This window comes from Cryptotermes secundus, unplaced genomic scaffold (genome assembly GCF_002891405.2).
Source record: "Cryptotermes secundus unplaced genomic scaffold, Csec_1.0 scaffold1362, whole genome shotgun sequence".
Lineage (NCBI taxonomy): Eukaryota > Metazoa > Arthropoda > Insecta > Blattodea > Kalotermitidae > Cryptotermes > Cryptotermes secundus.
The window spans coordinates 262,580-281,364 of NW_019743672.1; the positions used below are offsets into that span (position 1 = coordinate 262,580).

General features: G+C 37.8%; 1 protein-coding gene across 1 annotated transcript in view; it reads right to left on the reverse strand.

Moving 5' to 3' along the window:
- Window positions 1-6,172, reverse strand: part of LOC111874261 (protein suppressor of forked) — a 94,039-nt gene extending 87,867 nt beyond the window's left edge. The window contains exon 1 of the mRNA XM_023869615.2: window positions 5,959-6,172. Within this exon, the coding sequence (XP_023725383.1) occupies window positions 5,959-5,982 (24 nt within the window). The 5' untranslated portion in view covers window positions 5,983-6,172. The remainder of the gene's footprint in view (window positions 1-5,958) is intronic.
- Between the last annotated feature and the right edge of the window lie 12,613 nt (window positions 6,173-18,785).

The window sequence follows — 18,785 nt, forward strand, 5'->3', positions numbered from 1 at the left end:
AAACAAATAAAAGGTCATGCCATCCAGATACCACATTTATAAACATAACATTCCAATCATACAAAAATTTGTGACAAAATTTCCGCCAGCATTCTTCAACGTGGGACACCCACTTCTCCTGGAATCATTTGTGTTTAATATGAGCACTGGTCCTGTGAAAACTTCTTCCATGGACTACATATGTGTATAATCGCTATGAAGGCTTTGGTTTCTACTGAATTAGGCTTTCAACTTATACCACACTGAACAAACCTGTTATCTAATCATTACAGACTCCCTACTTCATGGTAATGTCTGGCCAGCATTAGAAGGGAGGAAAGCTAAGAGAAGCAAGCTTGCTTTCCATGCAATACGGACAATTCTTCTTAATGATGCGGCAGCATTACACAATTCATTAATTGCTACACCATGGGCCTCTCTTAAAATCTTTTATATAAAGTAATATCGAATTTCCCTATTGTCTATGGAAACGCACACAAAGTACCGTATTTACGCATGTATAGGCCACACATTTTTTGCCAAAAATTCAAAAGGAAAACTGGGGTGCGTCTTATATTCGAAATCACACTTCATTTAAAAAAAATTATATTCATAATTAGTAACACAGGGTGTTCTACTCCTGAAATAATATTCCAAGAAAATTATTTTTTCTATAATTTCTGTCTGAAAATTGTGCTGCGGCCTATACACGCACGCGGCCTATACATGCGTAAATACGGTATATCCAACGACTGATTCAATGTTTTTGAAAACATCATTAATATTATATCTTGTTATAATACTTCCAATTTTTAATTTTTATGTAATCTGAACTTTTGTATTTTTTACATAAGCATTTTTAAATTTGTACGATTAATAGTGTTATATCCATTTTATGACTGCACTTAAATGGTAGTTTTTTGTTGATATGTATTTACCTGATGGCCGATAGTGGCCGAAACATGTAGCAAAGCCACAGCTGAACGCTGACTTTGATGTTTTACTATTTGTTGTGTTGTGACGGTTCAATAAAGAGTTGTATCACACAGATTATTTGCTATTACAGCACTACTGTTTATAAAGTTTCTGCATTGTAATTTAATTAGCACACTAATGCATCAGGTTACAACCATCCTGTATTATAATCAGCCTGGTAACATGATCATTATGCACTGACACCATCCCCCACAAATCTGCCAAACTGGGTTCAGTATTACGACCAACATTTTCAGTTTTAGAGAACAAGCAGGTTCCTCACATTCATTTGATGTGTTGCCTTGTATTACACAACACTGAATTTCTTCTCATTTTGTTACTATTTGAGTATTTATGAATGGATATTTTTCAGAGTCTGTGATAGAACTACATAATTTAAAGCTTGCAGAAATGAGCAAGAGAAGGAAACATGATGGTGACAATGATAAGGGTGGCAATGGAAAAGGGCTTGGTGAAATGTCATGAGGACTACTGGGGGGGGGGGATATAAAATTATGGAATATGTGAAAAGCACAAGATGTTTGTAATCAATAACTGTGAATCCAAATTTGGTATATTGGCTGAAAAAAGGGAAAAATTTCTCAAAATATCGCTGGATGATAAGGCACAGTAATGCATTCCATTATATTATGCCATTATTTCAACTAAATTTCTGACAACTTAAAACAAGTGAGGAAACATACTGAAGATGGACCATCACTTTCTCTAGTCATGACTGGTTTGATATGTTTAAAAGAAAGGTAAGTTTGTGCAATCTTAAAATTGCCAGTGAGGCTGCTAGTGCTTACAAAGTTGCTGCCTCAATTTATCTTGTACAGTAAGCTAAAGAATGGACAATTTGCGAGTGTGTAATGTTGTTAATTGCCATGTATGATTGGTATCTCCTGGATGTGCAATGGTATCCTAATTGTACTGTAGCTATTTAGGGCATAGGTGTTCATGCTGTGGTGACGAGTGCCATGTAGAATGCTCACTTGCACTGGCAGTCTATGAAGTGGGATTTGTTGTCATGGTGTCCAGAATGTAACTGGTTATGATGTGAGATAGACAGCCACCTTATACTTGATTCCATGAGACAGGATGCAAAAAAAAATTGAAATACATGGTCTGACAACAAAGTTTGTGAACTCGCCACCGTGTGCTTGCTATAGCAGCAGTGGACAGAAACCTCAGTAAGGTTTGATGACACTGGGGCATCAGCTTTCCACAGCTGTGTTGCTGTTGATCTACAGCAGTCTCTTTCTGAGTGGCGTCTATTATTGTCTGAGTGTGTTTCGGTGTGCCACTGTGAGAATGTTGGAGCTTCTTGTTAAACTTGGCAAGAGTGAAAGCAAAATAAGAGAGATGTTAGTAAAATTTTAAGCTGATAATGCAATGAAGAAAACAACGGTATACAAGTGGGTGACACGTTTTTCTAAGGGAAGAGAGAGTGTCACTGACAAATAGAGATCAGGATGGCCAGCAACGAGCAGAACTGAAGAAATTATTGCAGAATTTCGTTAAAATTGTGCGTGAAAATCGTTGGATGACTGTCAGGAGCATAGCAGAGCAAGTGAACATTGACAGAGAAACAGTTAGGAAATCTTAACTGAAGATCTTGACATGAGGAAGGTGCTTGCAAAAATGATCCCAAAGGACCTGCTCATATGGCACTATCTGTGAGCGAGTCTTTAGCTAGGAAACAAATAACTGCACTACAATACCCTCTCTATCCACCCAATCTAGCCCCCAATGACTTTTTCTTTTCCCAAAAATAAAGGAAATACTGAAAGGAAGGCATTTTGATGACACTGATGACATCAGGAGTAATACGAGGGAAGATCTGAAGGCCATTCCACAAAACCAGTTCCAAATTTGTTTTGAAGAGTGGACTAGGCACTTCCCATTGGGTGTACTTTGAAGGCAACCACAGTGATCTTCAGCAATGAGGTATGCGGCACTTTTACCGTGCTGAGGTTACGAACTTTATTGTCAGACCACATACAGGCATCAATCATTTTACAAACACTCAATTTATGAATATTTGCTACAACAAATATGTTACTTTGTACCTATTTTTCAATAAATGAACTTCACTTTTAGTACAAACAACTTACATAAAAGAAGTTTTTTTTGTGAAGGCTGAGAAATGCATACACAATGCGTGGAGAGGTGGGGACTTGCAGTAAATGTTACAGACAGATGTTTTTCTCTGTAATATTTGTGCATGTCATTCCTCATAACTGTTGTGCAACCATTTAGCTTTTAGTGCACACCTTATCATATTTGTAGTTTGTAGACCTGCTAGTAAATTAATCTTAAATGCAGCACTTATTTTCATTTTCATGTATCTTATTACAACATGTTTCAGTCTCACTTAGCCATCATCAGGTGTATACACTCTTGCTAAAATTGTAGCACTGTCATCTTAGTACGTCACATGTAAATGCATTGTTATTTTTAATTTAAAAAACAGACAACCTGCCAACTAGCCACAGCACAGCTAAATCCAAAATTTTTTTAATCTTTAAGGATTTCTGCTTTTAAGATGGTGGTTCAACAGGATGCTAAAGTACATTAGTGTACTGTTCTTGCTACTACCATGACTTTCAGTCTAGTACAACGTTAGTTTACTGTCGTTGCTACTATCAGGACATGCAGTCTATGTACACGTGCTTTATAGCCACAAAGACATGCAACTGAGAGGCTTCGTCAGCATCACTGCACTGCATCAGCTATGAGATAATAAACGTGAATGAAATACTACAGTTTTATTTGCAACACTCAATTTCATGAACAAATACTGAGGAATTCTTCTGGGATTTGTGAATGAGTTCATGACATTTACATGAAAACAGGGGGCATACATTTTTCAATTTACAAATTTTCACCTTAGAAACAGTTTTTATGGAACAAATTACCTTTGTATATCAAGGGACACCTGTACAGGCAACACAATATGATCCAATCTTGAAATTATAAGCAATTCAAGAACTAGGACTAGTACCATTGTATGCCTTACGTTTACATGAAAATAGTGGACATACATTTTCCAATTTACAAATCTTCACCTTAGAAACAGTTTTTATGGAACAAATTACCTTTGTGTATCAAGGGATGCCTGTACAGGGAACACAATATGATCCAATCTTGAAATTAGAAGCAATTCAAGAACTAGGACTAGTACCATTGTATGCCTGATGATGGCCCAATATAAGGGCCAAAACATGTAGCGCCAACAGCAAAATAAAACTGATGCTGATACAACAGTGTCTATTTTGTTTTTCATGATATTGATGCGTACATTACCCCCATTATACATATATATATCATGTACAGGGAAGCTGAAAGACAAGGTTTACCATAACAATCCATACACAGAGGACAAACTTCAAGAAAAGAGCATACAGTATCATCAATTTCATGAAAAGAACTTCAGAAAGTTTTCAGTAATTTTCTCACTAGGTGTGAAGTATGTCTGAGAGCTAAAGATTACTTGCTATAACATGCTATAACAACACTCGCAGCTAAGAAGGGAACACACATCACAAGACACGGTTTACACAGAATATAAGAAAAACGACCCCCATAGTGGAAGAACCACATGCAAGTTTTAATTCTGACACATAAGATGAATAATCTTAACAAGTTTTAGTGTGTGTAAATTTATTATAGTTGACAAATATGGACTTTATAAATACTTTTTAAATAATTTTATAAAGGCAAGCAATGAAATAGATTAGCATAATTAGGGCACCTGATGATGGCACTATGTTGCCGAAACATGTCGTGAAGTATCAGGTGAAATTGAACGCACTACAAGACGGCAACTGTATACATATCATGGATGAACATGCAGTGAGTTACAACACTGAATACAAAATGTTAATGTTACCAGCTAATCTCAATCCAGTGGCATACTACCAAGGAAGGGGTCACATTAAATGGGACAACCTGCACCTTGCCACATTTTGCTTAATAAATAAAATCTACTACAATTTTCTGATATGCAAGGATGTAGTAAATTTAAATCAGATAAAGAGTTAAGGTTTCCATCTGTGGCTGTTCTTCAAGAGGTAACTAAATCTTATACCACTCCACCATGAATTATAGAACCTGCCGGCAGCTAAAACATGGAGTTATGTGGGAAATCTTGCAGTGGCCAGCAGAACGGATGGTTGTTGATTAAGTACGTAAGAGTTCATTACATACAATAACTAGAAGAAACCCCCCAAATGAATTCTTTTTGTGGGTTATTTAAAAATGCTTTCTGCTGCTGGATTTCACAGCACTGAGACACATGACACATGAACTGGCACAAATTTGGAAGCAAGCAGTTATGGCCTAATCACAGTACTATCCTGGCATTTTCCTGGGGACTGAATAAAACCAAGAAAAACCCGAGTCAGGACAGCTAGCGCACAAAATTAAGTAAAAGGTATATATATATATTAATGAATATATTCATGTATAAATGAAACCACAAAAATCCAGCCACCTCTTATAGCTTTTCTGAAAACGTCACATATTCATTCATGTACTATTCATTTAATGAATGACGCTGTACTTACACTAAGCTAATGCATATTATGTAACTTCGTTTTGTTACTAGAACTTCAAAACTACACACAAATGAGATTCTTGGTTGTGCTGAGTGACACGGCATTTACACTGGGCCTTTTGGTGTAAATTCGTTTTAGGCAATAGAAGTAGTGGCATTCTGATATTCAGCAACGAACATTCGTGTTTTAAATACAATACAAACTTCGTGAACATTACTACGTTATACGTGGCTGCTGAATTTACTCTGAATAACTGGAAGCCGACAAATTCCGCCCTACTTCCATGGGCAATACGTTACATCATAAAATGTATTCAGAAGCTATTACATATCCTTTTATGATAATACATAATCGATTGTAAAATAAAACTACAAGCTTGCGAATTCTCAACCTAAGCTATTAAAACTCATTTCGAAGGGCACAAAGCAAAATGAATTCTTACCACTTCCATCTTCTCTTCTGCCATTCTGATGCGCACTACGAACTCACACTACAGAAAACTATAAATCCTTATAATTTCCTAAGTTATAGATAAGAAGTAATAAGCATCTATAAACGATTACGCTTATACCACAATTTTCATGCAGCACGCCAAGCGTTCATTCCTCTGTTACAGGCTATCGTCACCCCTTCCCATTCCAGGCTCCCAATTTTTGATATCTCATTGGCTGAACTTGAACAATCGATTAACAGCACTGCCAACATCACCACGAGAAAATGTATCGTTCCGCACGAGCGTATATCTTTTCCATACCGCTATCTGTTGGGAAGACACGAAACTAATAAAGCAGATAGAACCTCCTGAAGTGAGAACGCAAAGGAAATGTGAAAACTATAGTATCCCGCTTAAAACATGTTATTCACTGTAAATAAGAAGACATCTAAACAAAATTGATTTTCCCCTGGAAAAGGGGCACTTTGTTTTTCAGTGTCCTGGTTAAAGCACCGCATACGTTCCGGTGAATATATCAGATGTTTCAGCATCAGACGACTGCAATATGAACTTTTATTGCCTACAAAACCTCAAATAACGTACTGCTTTTCTGCCTTTGTATGTAATATATGTATGTGTGCGTATGTAGGATGTTTGTTTCTTTGTACCCATAAAACGACCATGTAATACTTACTTGGATTTATGGAACGTAAATAAATTCAAATTCAATTAGTATTTAGCCATTTTATTTATTTTGTATATAATAAGTTTGTGATTTGCACAATGTGCATGATACAAAGTATTTATAATCCCTGCAGAGTTATTTGCTGTAAGCAGACAGAGAGTTCTTCTTACACAACCAAATATTCGGTATCTTGCAGAAATTTTACCACGTTACACATATACAAGTCTCTGCTGGAATGATGAAAAGGTTTGTTCTGTAGATTTTATGGCGGAAACCATGTACTGCAAGCCGTGTGATTACATCTCACAATTCGTAGTTGGCAAGAGTCTAGGTCCGGTAGATCACAGTTGTTGTGGCATAGAATTCCTCCCAGATGAAAGGCCTGTTTATCTCTCAACTTCTGTAACATTCTTTCTGATGCCCTGGCGGAGGTCCGAAATTCCTTGATGTTTCATTCCATTTCCTGTTTCATAAACACAGAGCTCTGATTATATGTTGTGTGCACAAAATGCATAAAGCGAATACCTGTGGGAAAGGTAAGTGTCCATCTGTCGATCTATTCGCCATTTTGCTTTCTGAGTTTCGCTTAGTGGGGGATGGAATCCAACTGGGTCCACTCGGCACGGCGGCCACTGATTGGCCTATTGTAGCCTGCCCCGGGTGATTATGATGATGGAGAATTTGGTGGAAAGAAGATTGGCAGGGGAAACCGAAGTATTCGGAGAAAACCCGACCCAGTGCCACAACAAATCCCACTTGACCAGACCCGGGATCGAACCCGGGTAGCCGTGGTGGGAAGCCAGCGACTAACCGCTTGAGCTATGGCGCGGCCTGCTTTCTAAGTTACTATGTACTAAACTTACATCATTGCAGTAACTCCTACTTCGCATACTACGTTGAGCATATAAAATTATACGTGACAAATACAGACATAATTGTTTTTAAGGTAAGAACTTTGATTTGAAAGAGTTCTTGATATGAGAATATTTAACGAACATAGGGCAATATTATTTTACTACTTTCTGCTTTTATTGTCTATAGTCACATTAGTTTTACATTATATTTGTGTCCGGATTAAACGGACATGAAGTCTATAGCATGTGGGAGACGCCTATACCTCACTAGAGCACACCTCTCAATTTTTTGACTTGATTCAGGAATTCATTGTTACGCTCAGGAGAATAAAGTACAATGTTGTAATCTGTGGAAGATTAAATTATAGAATAATTTATAACACTCTCCAGTGTGATTCAGTTTGTAGATATTAATTGCCTTTACATGATTCGGTCAGCTGACCGTCTTCAGAAGGAATAAGGTCAACATGCTCAGAAACTGCTATTGCAAATCTCGTAATACATACTTAGAAGTCTTTATGTAAAGAGAAATTTACAATTATTTGGATTAAAATCTTATTAATGTCTAGTGCCTCAAACACAGCAAAAAGGAAATACGTGTAACTAGGCATCACAACGATGCAGAACCATAACAAGCTAAAAAGGGGCATCACTGCGAGGACCTCTGAAGACTCAAAAAAATTTCCAGTTTTAACACAAGAGGCACAAGGAAAGAAACCATATTGGTTTAAGATCCTAAATACTAGATATTAACAAGATTTCTCTTTATGAGCAAAAGTTTAAATGACAAGGCCTACTGGAATTTGTGCTGAGTGTCCTGCTGTCCCGAAAATGTTTCTCAAAATGGCCAGTTGCCTATGATATTTATGGAAGTTGAAATAAAATTATAGTTGATAAGAAGTAAAAGTTAGTAACAAAAGTGTGGTTAGATGTCGGGGTTCTCAGAGTACAAAATAGAATTGACGAACCTACGACATGATTCTGCGTTGAGTTGAGAGTACGAGTAAGACAATAAACCTATCAGAGCGCAAATGGCCATAATACAGGTAAATTCTATGTACCCCCACTTTCTTATAAGACGACAACCTGATAATATGTGCTTCATTTTTCTGAAACCTCAGAGTAGTATGTATATGGTTCTATATGTGATCATATACTTCAATTATGCAAGTCCGGACGATATTTCTCACTATGTGGCACTAAATATCTGCAGAGAATAAAACTCCGTGGCCTGCAGTCCTCAAGCGAACTATACCGACCGAGCGTCCGCCGCTTGTCGGCGAAGTTAGTGCCAACTTTTGCGGATAGAGGGTATCGCGTGGTCAGCGCAACGAATCCCCACGGCCGTTAATTTCGGTTTTTCTAGACCGGAGCCGCTATTTGCCTGAAATAGCTCCTCAGTTATCCTCAGGAGGCTGAGTGGACCCCGATTAAGACCCACTAATTCCCAGAAAATCTGGTAGGACAGGGAATCGAACCCGGGACCTCTGGATTTGTAGCCAGGAACTCTGACCGCTAGGCCACAGAGGCGGTCTATCTGCAGAACATGTCTACATAAATAACTTTTTCATTCAATTTACATACGATCCTGTTCTACTGTGACGACATTAAAATACATGAAGGGTTACTTTATGTCACAAACAATGTTCCTATCACGAGCGTTGATATAATCTCCGTTGCTGAAGACTGCTGTGTTAATTGCAGAAAATTTACTTAGTACATGAATGGCCTAATTAAAAAGTTGCACAGAAACTGGAAGCCAAGTTTGTAGAATGTTGTATGTTTCAGATATTACATTTCATGGAAAAAAGCTAAATAATTCCGTTCAGTGTGACTGGTTAAGATTTTCTTATTTCAATTATTCACACCCTTACATGTTTCGGTCTTCAGAGACCATCTTCAGAGAGACACCTTTACATCAATACTGTTAGAAGCCACTATTACAGTACATGTTCTAAACGTTAAAATATATAACTACAATATAAATAATGTACAATTGGCTGTAAAATCTAAAGTTTTTTTTTCAAACTACAGCAGCTATTCAAATACTTTAAAATATTTATATTTAGTTTGTTAAAATTCTATTGGAATTCGTAAACCAAGCTGGTTCGTGTCGTTCCTCTTATTATTACTTTTGACGGGGCCGAATGTGTGCCCCCCTGTCGTTCTCGAGAAGAGGGTTCTTTGATGTGGTCCTGTCTGTCTTTGTGGCCCGCTGTCCTGTTCTTTTTTTTAAAGCATGTACTCTAATAGTGGCTTCTAACAGTATTGATGTAAAGGTGTCTCTCTGAAGATGGTCTCTGAAGACCGAAACATGTAAGGGCGTGAATAATTGAAATAAGGAAATCTTAACCAGTCACACTGGACGGAACTATTTAGCTTTTTCATGTATTAGTGTGACGAACCAGAATGAAACAAATCAAATTCATTACATTTCATATTGCAACTCAGTTACACAATCTGTCTTCCTGTCACTCGCACTTGGATCACAGGACATCCGTGAGACACTTCGTTTCACTTCAGTTTTATAATCTTGGACAGTCGATGCGACTCCTTGGACGGGGGAGCAGCCCGTAGTAAGTACGCTACCTACACAGGCAAAGCAAACACAGAATAAAAGTAGAAAATCATCCATGCCTTGAATGAGATTCGAACTCAGGAGCTCAACGTTCAAGCGAGCGAAGACATTTCATACTTCAGACGGCGAGGGCCCTGTGATTGGCAGTTATAATAATACTATACATATTTTACATACTTGCGTTTACGTGTTCCTTGCACAAAATGCATAAAATGGAAGCGCAATGGGATGGTAGCTTTATTGTAGTGTGTTTATCTATCAGAAATTCCACATTCTCCACTTCCAGACCTACTGAATACATTTCGATTGTATTTGGTGCTAGAGGGGGACGTAATAGTTATTACTGAGCAAATTAAATTTTAATAATATACGTTCGATATAAACCATACTTTACAGAAAGTTCAAATCGAAATTTATTGAAATTTATTTCAGAAATGTGCAAAATAATTATTCATAATCTGAAATATAGATCTTACAACGATCTAAGGCTATTTGTGTTGTGTAGGCCAAACTTCCTTCGGAGTAATTTATTTGCATATGTAACATACAGGAACTGGTCATCGGCGCTCATTTAATTTGTTCTCTTGTTGAAATGATACATAGTTTCCTATTTAAATAACAACTTATTCATATATTATGTACATTTCATTAATAAAATAATAAAAGATAACTGACTCAATACATTTATGACATTCGTTCAGCATGCGGCTAAAACATTACACCGTATGACATGCAAAATATATACACAGAATTTTGTTGAAATAAAGTAACTCGGCCTATTTCAGAGAGACGTTTCACACAAATTTCAACACTGAGAATATATATTTAATGATATGAAGGGCTTACTAAATTCCTTTAGTTCCGAGTGGAACATTGGGCTCCTGTGAAGCTCCTCCATCTTCTCCTCTGGTTTGCCCATACCTTAACCTCCTTCCAGGTCTCTCCCATCTCTGCTATTTCCTCTTCTATTGTCCTTATCCAAGTTTCCCTTGGTTGTTCTCTCCTTCTGGCACCTTGGCGGTTCCAATCTAATGCATCTTTTCTATGGCGCCAGCTGGTTTCCTTAAAGTGTGCCCGATCTATCTCCGTTTTCTCTTTTTAATTTGGATGTCAATCGGTTCTTGTTTTCTGATTGCCCCCAGAGAGTTGTTTGATATTGTGTCTGGCCATCTTATATTTAAAATGCGTTTTAAACACCTATTTACAAATCTATGTAGTTTGTTCATCCTTGTTTTTAATACCTTCCATGCTCCACAGGCATAAAGGAGAACGGATTTTATATTAGTATTAAAAATCCGTAATTTAGTTTTCTTTGAAAGATTTTTGCTCTTCCATACCTGATATTATTGCATGAAAGTTATATTTGATTTTTTTTTATTCTTTGGTTTATGTCTCGATAATAATATGGAGGAGAAATACGTAATACCATTTCTGTCAGAAGGAATTCATTAACAATAAAACACATCGAAGTCAGCGTGGCATTGAACAGCTATAAAATGCATCTAGAGAACGTGTGTAGGACAAATGTTATTCCACATTCTCACTCCAATATCCACGTAGTCAAGGGATCGATAAGGCCTTCGCACAGGTCGGTTGCAGCCGCTGCATCTTAGAAGAAGCTGAGAAATTTGATAAATTTGATAAATTTGATAAAATGACCTAAGCCATCTGTGAATGCTTTGTAAGGATTCTGAAAGAATAAAAAGTAGTGAAAAGAAACCGAATTCGTAAAATACAGCGGATTTGTGGAATTCTTTCTTCTGAGATTTCAAATATTGTAACTACAAAAATTGGCCGTTCCATAGCTCAGACGCTTAGTCGTCTATTTCCCATCACGGTAGCTCGGGTTCGAGCTCAGTTCAGGTCGCGTAGAATTTATGGTGGACGAAGTGGCACCTCTGTTTCCCCCGCCAATTCTCATTTCACCGACTGTTCCACGTTCATCAACATCATCTAGCAATGGACCATTCCGGCTTTCAGGTGTCATGTCACAATATTAAATTGAAGCTAACAGCTACGCAACTATCCAAGTGTTCATGCACTCTGAACGCGATACGGGAGGGAGTCTACGTGCTTCATGCCTGGGCTCCGCACCGCGTTACTAGGGCAGTGAGAGGAATCCACTCAAATTTTATGAAGTTAGAAGTCGCGGGTGAAATGGTGGTATATCACCACGGAAATAGGATCAATCCCTCCTGATGAGACAGACATTTAATAATACATTGGACCTTGATTTCGAACTGCTATATAATGCCAGAAGAAGAAGTTGAGGATGGCCTCTCATAAGTGACAGAAACATACGTGGAAACAACATAGTGTGGATGATACGGTGAAGGAGGCGATGCTGCGGCAGATGTTGAGCAAGCAAAAAGTGGGATGGGGTGTCATCGGGGAAGATTAAGAAGTTAAAACAGAGTTGCATAGATGATACGTGCAAATGGTCAATATACCTTTTTACATACCACTAGGCGCTAGAGCCCTGGGTGACCCTCGGCCTCCTCTACAACCAGTCTCCACAACCAATGCGTGCTGTCATAAGAATGGACCCACGCATGTTTACCCGAGGTTGGTTGTTAGGTTTCTGAACAAAATTCTTTTTACAGGATGACGTTTTTAGCCTCATGCCCAAGCCACAACTTGGAGGACCAGGGTATCTCTCTTAGTCTGTACTCTACCCTTTGACTTTCCAGCATGGGTAAGCCTAACGGTAGTCAAACTACCGCCGCATAGCTCTCCAGTTCACAGAGTCACACAAGCCCCACCACCACGACAAGTTTTGCACACTTTTGAGGGGCAATTGTAAATATACCGAAAATTAAGAGCTCCCATCCATACCCACGTCCCTACCTACCTCGACGGAAATGTCAGTAGTACTGCAAGGCCTTCATTCTGTTCAGCAGGCCTGTAGAATCTGCTAGTCTCGATAGAGATACGTGTATGTGTTAGACTTCGGAGTAAGTGGGAGAATAATTGTGGTTTTTGTAGATTAAAATCTATACAGTTGGTTTACGCATAAATTTGTATTATCCAATGTCAATGCAGTTTTGAATTAAACTGAAAGTTTGTGGTGGAAGCAAGGCTTGCTCATTATAAAGTACCCCAGCAAGTGGCTGGAGTAACTTCTGAGGAAAATCAGAAAAGCATCAAGCAGGATTGTTGATCTACAAACGGAGATTAAATGCCATCAACTCCCAAACACGAATCAGAAATGTTCCGTTAAAATACCACGCTCCCTGACGAAGGAGGAAATGTGAGTTTATTTAGAAACATTTTAACATAATGTTAACGTCCTGTTTCAAACAGAATCTATTCTTCAGATACCAAATTTCAAACCAATTTAATCTTCAAATTCAGAAAAAAAAATGTATTTTTAATTTTAATATCTAAAAATATCGTGCAAAATATTTGGGCTTATGGACTGTGCTATCTTCTGGGATGTGTTTAGGCACAATAGATCACTGTGGTCGCGGTGCAAGGGCCAAGAAAGCCCACCCCTTATACAGTCATTCTGGGATGTAACACAGTGTAGTATGATAGAATTTCACTTGTCAGAGCTCGCCTGTTAGTCTTCTTCTTCTTGATGGTTACTGGCTTGGCTTAATCTTCTACCCTGTACTTTCGTACTTTCGGTACAACTTACGTGCATCACTGATTGGTGCTAGTGTTGTTCCCACTTCAGAATTTCGGATTACTCCCCGGTTTTTGTTGTTAATCGAATGAATACAGAACTTGCATCAGTAGTATTGAGTGTTCGTTAGTGACAGAACTTTCATTACGAGGTTCATAAAATTGTTTACATCCTTCTTTATTTAATATTTTAAATTTTTTTTGACTCATCATCAATATTTGCACTCAATTAAAGAGATCATAAGATACCCAAACCTGAACTCTAAGGCCGAGGGCACACCAAGGAAACCGGCAACTGCAACGCAACCACAATTTCCGAGAATTGTTATCAGTCTCATTTGAACACATGTTAGTTAGTTAGTTAGTTAGTTGTTTGGAGAGGGTGGGTTTCCCCATGCACTTAGACCTGTATTTGTTCATTGTGCTTCCCTCTATGATTTCTACCAGTCTCTATATCCTACCGGTACTGGTGCTTACCATCAGTCCCGCCCAGCCAGCGAGACCGGCTCTACTGGCTGAGAGGTATCTATAATGCTTCCCCCATCTACCAGAGGTATTAGAGACTGCTGTTGGGCGGGAAACGTCCGAAATTTGGCTCAGTGACCTCCTTTGGGGATATGATGAACACATGTTACTGAATGAAGCAGCGCAAATTGAGGAAACGTTAACGCAGTTTCCTCAATTTGCGCTGCTCCTCGCAGTAACATGTGTTCAAATGAGACTGATAACAATTCTCGGAAATTGTGGTTGCGTTGCTGTTTCCAGTTTCTTTGGTGTGCCCTCGGCCTAGCAAACCATTACACTATGATTAAGAATAAGCATACTGACAGAACAAATGTATAATTATACATGTGGTTTAATTCTATTAAATGCTGAGGAATTTCTAATATTCTGATATTAGTAAGTTCACTATGTACTCACCATAATAGCTTGCTGAGCCATTTTCATATAGAGTGCAAAGAGATGAAACAATGGTGTTACTTAGTGTTACAACACAACATATTTGTGATTTTAATACAGAAGGTTCTGATTGCGAAATGAGCACGACGTCGGTCAGTAAAAGGGAGAGGAAATGTAGTTTGAGAATTGTCATTTGTCAGAGTGTAGTTGCTCATATCTACAGTTGGAGGCACAGTTAAACTTATCGACACAAAAACAGATATAGTCATTATAGAGTTGTTCAACTTCCAACTTACGTCTCGTACTTTGCTTTGAATGCCATAAAGACCTAAGTGACGAAAACTTGATGTAGGAAATACGTCCTTAATACAGAGACTCGTTAGGTTGAATTTGCATTGTTCTCTGAGTTGGGATTTATGTAGTCATTGCAGTAACTTCTCTATAAGTGATGTAATTTCTAGCAATTTATCAAAGTTGTGCGTACATCTGATATCGGAAACACACAGCTTTGGTTTAATTTGGGATTTGAGATACAAGTTGTATTTCCTGAAAGAACATTAAGAGGGCGCTTTCAGAGACAGAACAACCAAGCGCATTCAGCACTGTTTTTCAAATGTTCAACGGCTGAAACGCTCCTTAGAGCACAAAACAACAGAGTCTGCCAGTGAAGTCGGAAACAGGGCGAAACAATGTTGAAACTTACAAATTATATATACTAACAAATGATATAAAGTTTACTCAATGCCTGAAGGCTCTCGTGTGTAATAACTGAATTGTACTGTTTAACGATGTGCTTTAACTTCTTTAAAGGAATTTGAAACTTGTATCTCATTAACCTGAATTAATGCATATTTTATCCTGGAAACTACCCAACACATTCTGTAAGCCAATATTAAAATTAAAACCTACCCTTATATAAAAGCATCTGAGAAACTAATTACAGGCGAAAAGACCCTCACGCATTCCAGAATTTTATACATATTCACCCTTAGGGAAATACAGAATGCCATATGGAAGAATCATGTCAGCATTTTCTTACTTTTTAACATCCAAGCAGTCTAATGGATTTTATGAGAAAATATGCTAAAGAACATTTGCACAAGAATGAAAATGTATAATGGTATTATACGTCTTGTGTTAAAATCTGTTTAAGTTCATTCTTCTAAATGTTCAGGAAAATAAAATAATCCATGAAGCTTTAGTACGTAAAGTTAGGAATGCTTATGTACATACATTGGACTAACTGTAATATATTAATAATAATAATCTAATTATAGTAATTTATTTTATATTTATCGTTCATGTGATTATGTTTTACGACAAATAACAACCTGATGCCCTTTCAAGAATAGGATTGAAATTTATTTTCTTAAAATTGAAGGGAATCTTCATGAAGTTTCAGGTTTTCTCTCTACGTAATTCGAATATGCGTAAAGGTAAGTATTGCACCAATATTTACTTCCTTTTTTCATTCATTGACTCACAAGACTCATGTATGTTAATCCTTTAAAGGGCAGTTATTAAAGGTAACTCTCAGTTTACGAAGTTAATTCGTTTAATGGAAAGCCTTCAAAAGGTGAAAATTCATACATCAAAAGTTATATTCTTATTACTTTACCTATAAATGGGATACGTTTTGCGTATCTGATTGAGGCTCTGTAATACAAACCGGAAAATGGTGGGGTCGAGTCCCGGTGAGGTGGATTATTTCAATTGATCTAATGCTTCCAGCCGCATTAGAGCCCTGGGGTCGACTCAGCCTCTAACAGAAATGACTACCAGGAATCTTCCTTTGGGGTAAAGGCGGCCGGAGCGTAAGACTGACAGCCTTACCACCATCTGTGAGCCGATTGTCTAGAGAAAATGTGGGAACCTCGACGTCTAACAACCCTATGGAAAAATCACGGCATGTTAGAGGGATAATTTACCTTTACTTTTTATACCTGTATAAATGTCACCAACTCGTTCAGAGGACTCAGAAAATTCAGCCAATATTTTAACTAATATTTTACTAGTAAATTACGCATTAAAATTAAAATACTTATTACTGGTTTATGATATATATTGTTGGAAATAAAGTTGTTTATATTTGCGTTTATATTCTCATAACTGATGGGGTGTAAAGATATAAAGATACAAATATGCAGGCCTCAATATATATATATATATATATATATATATATATATAATCACAAATTTTTAGTACGTGAGAATTAACCCTTCTGGTTATTTTATAAGATTATTGAACAAGTCTCAAAATTTAGCACTTATTGCTAAAGCTAAGTACTACTTCATAGTCCTCAGAGAGTAACGACTGTGCAAAGATTTTAAAGAAAGTGATTGGCTCAGAATACTATAAATACTCGTAAAATATTATACTGCCTTAGAACCAAAATATATCAATCCATATATATTTATCTCCTTTTAACAGATTCCACAAGTGTGAAATTTAATGTTTTATTTTGCAGAATGACAATGAATGCAGATTTAATACGCATTGTGTATATATATATATATATGTTTGATTATTGTATTGTTTTTAGTTCACTGAAGTTTTATGCAAGGTTCAATGTATATTTCACATATCCACATTTCACATGATTACGCATGTTTTTTAAATGTAATATGCATTAGTTGTTATATTACCATTCAGCCTATGACAAATCTGCCGATCATATAATTCCATTGATGGGTACTGACATCCGGAGTATTGCACAGCGTAGTCTCATAGGGTGTTTCGATTTAACATACTGCCTCCATCTTCGGAGTATTCTGGAAACAAAATTCAGTAGAAGAGACGTATAGAGCCATCCAGAAAAGAATGACTCAGCTAGTAGCAGGAAAGGTCAAGAGGATAAGAAAGGCTGTCAAGGAATTAGTAACAAACTATAGCAGGAAGCTAGAAGGGACTGGAGGCTTTTAGTCCACCGACCCCTGTAAAACTGAAACGGTACTTGGAGGAGAAGAAGAAGAATTTATCCCGCATTTGGAATTACAGTAGTCCTTCGCATATCAACAAACGATCAATATGTTGTGTTATGTACACATCTTTAATACAATGAGCCTTTCGTGGGTGGGGGGATAATTGAACTTACCTTTAATGGGATCATAAACATGGTCGGAACAAAACAGAAAAGTAAAAAAAAAAATCATGCTTAAATTCTTCATAAAATTTTCGGAAATCTTCTCTGTTAGTTAATGTGCCCAGTATTTCGGGCTATGCGCTGTCGTACACAGAAAGTGTCACTGGCCTTGTCCAGTATTCAGCTAAGTTGGAAAAATAGACTTAAACAAATTAATTAGATGAATATTTGCTTCTCCCTAGCTTATGAGATCAGACGGCTCTGAGGGAGTCTGTGAAATATGCCTTGTTTATATCACCAAATCTAACATTTTGATAGAGGAAAGTAAAGAACAGACCCAATGTAAACAATACACTGAAAAGTTTTCAGTTTCAGAAATGTCGTAGAATTTTCATGTAAATATTAACTTAATAAAGTAACAGTTTAACTAATTACAAAGTAGCAGCCTATTTCTATTGTAGCTCGTGTAGCTGTTGCTACGCAACGATCTAGAGAAAGAATATGCGTTGCTTGGTAACGGCCGATAAAAAGGTCAACAATAAGTGTGCTATGATCAAGGACTCGGTAAACAGGTTCCCGCGGCAACGGATACGCATGCAACGGCCGAGCTACATGGCCGCACCATAGCTCAAGCGGTTAGTAGCTGGCTTCTCACCGCGGAGGCCCGGGTTCGATCCCTGGTCTGGCCAAGTGGGATTTGTGGTGGAAAAAGTGACGCTGGGGCGGGTTTTCTCCGAGTACTTCGATTTCCCCTGCCAATCTTCATTCCACCAATTTCTCCATCATCATAATCACCCGGGGTAGGCTACAATAGGCCAATCAGTGGCCGCCGTGCCGAGTGGACCCAGTTGGACTCCACCCCCCACTAAGCGAAACAGCCGGGCTATTGTTGGAGTAAATGGTGTTTTCTATGTAATTCGTACCGAAGTGTTATAAGCAGATGAAGTAGCTGGTTGGTGAGAGAGTTCACTTATCAGTTGTCGCCTGAAAGTCAGCCTGTGAAGAGAAGGCTAGGAGGGTGTTGTGAAATGGCCACCAGTCTGGGACCCAGTCAGTTGAGTTGTCAATTGACTAAAGTTCTGCACGGGCGGCTGTGACAAGAGGACCTG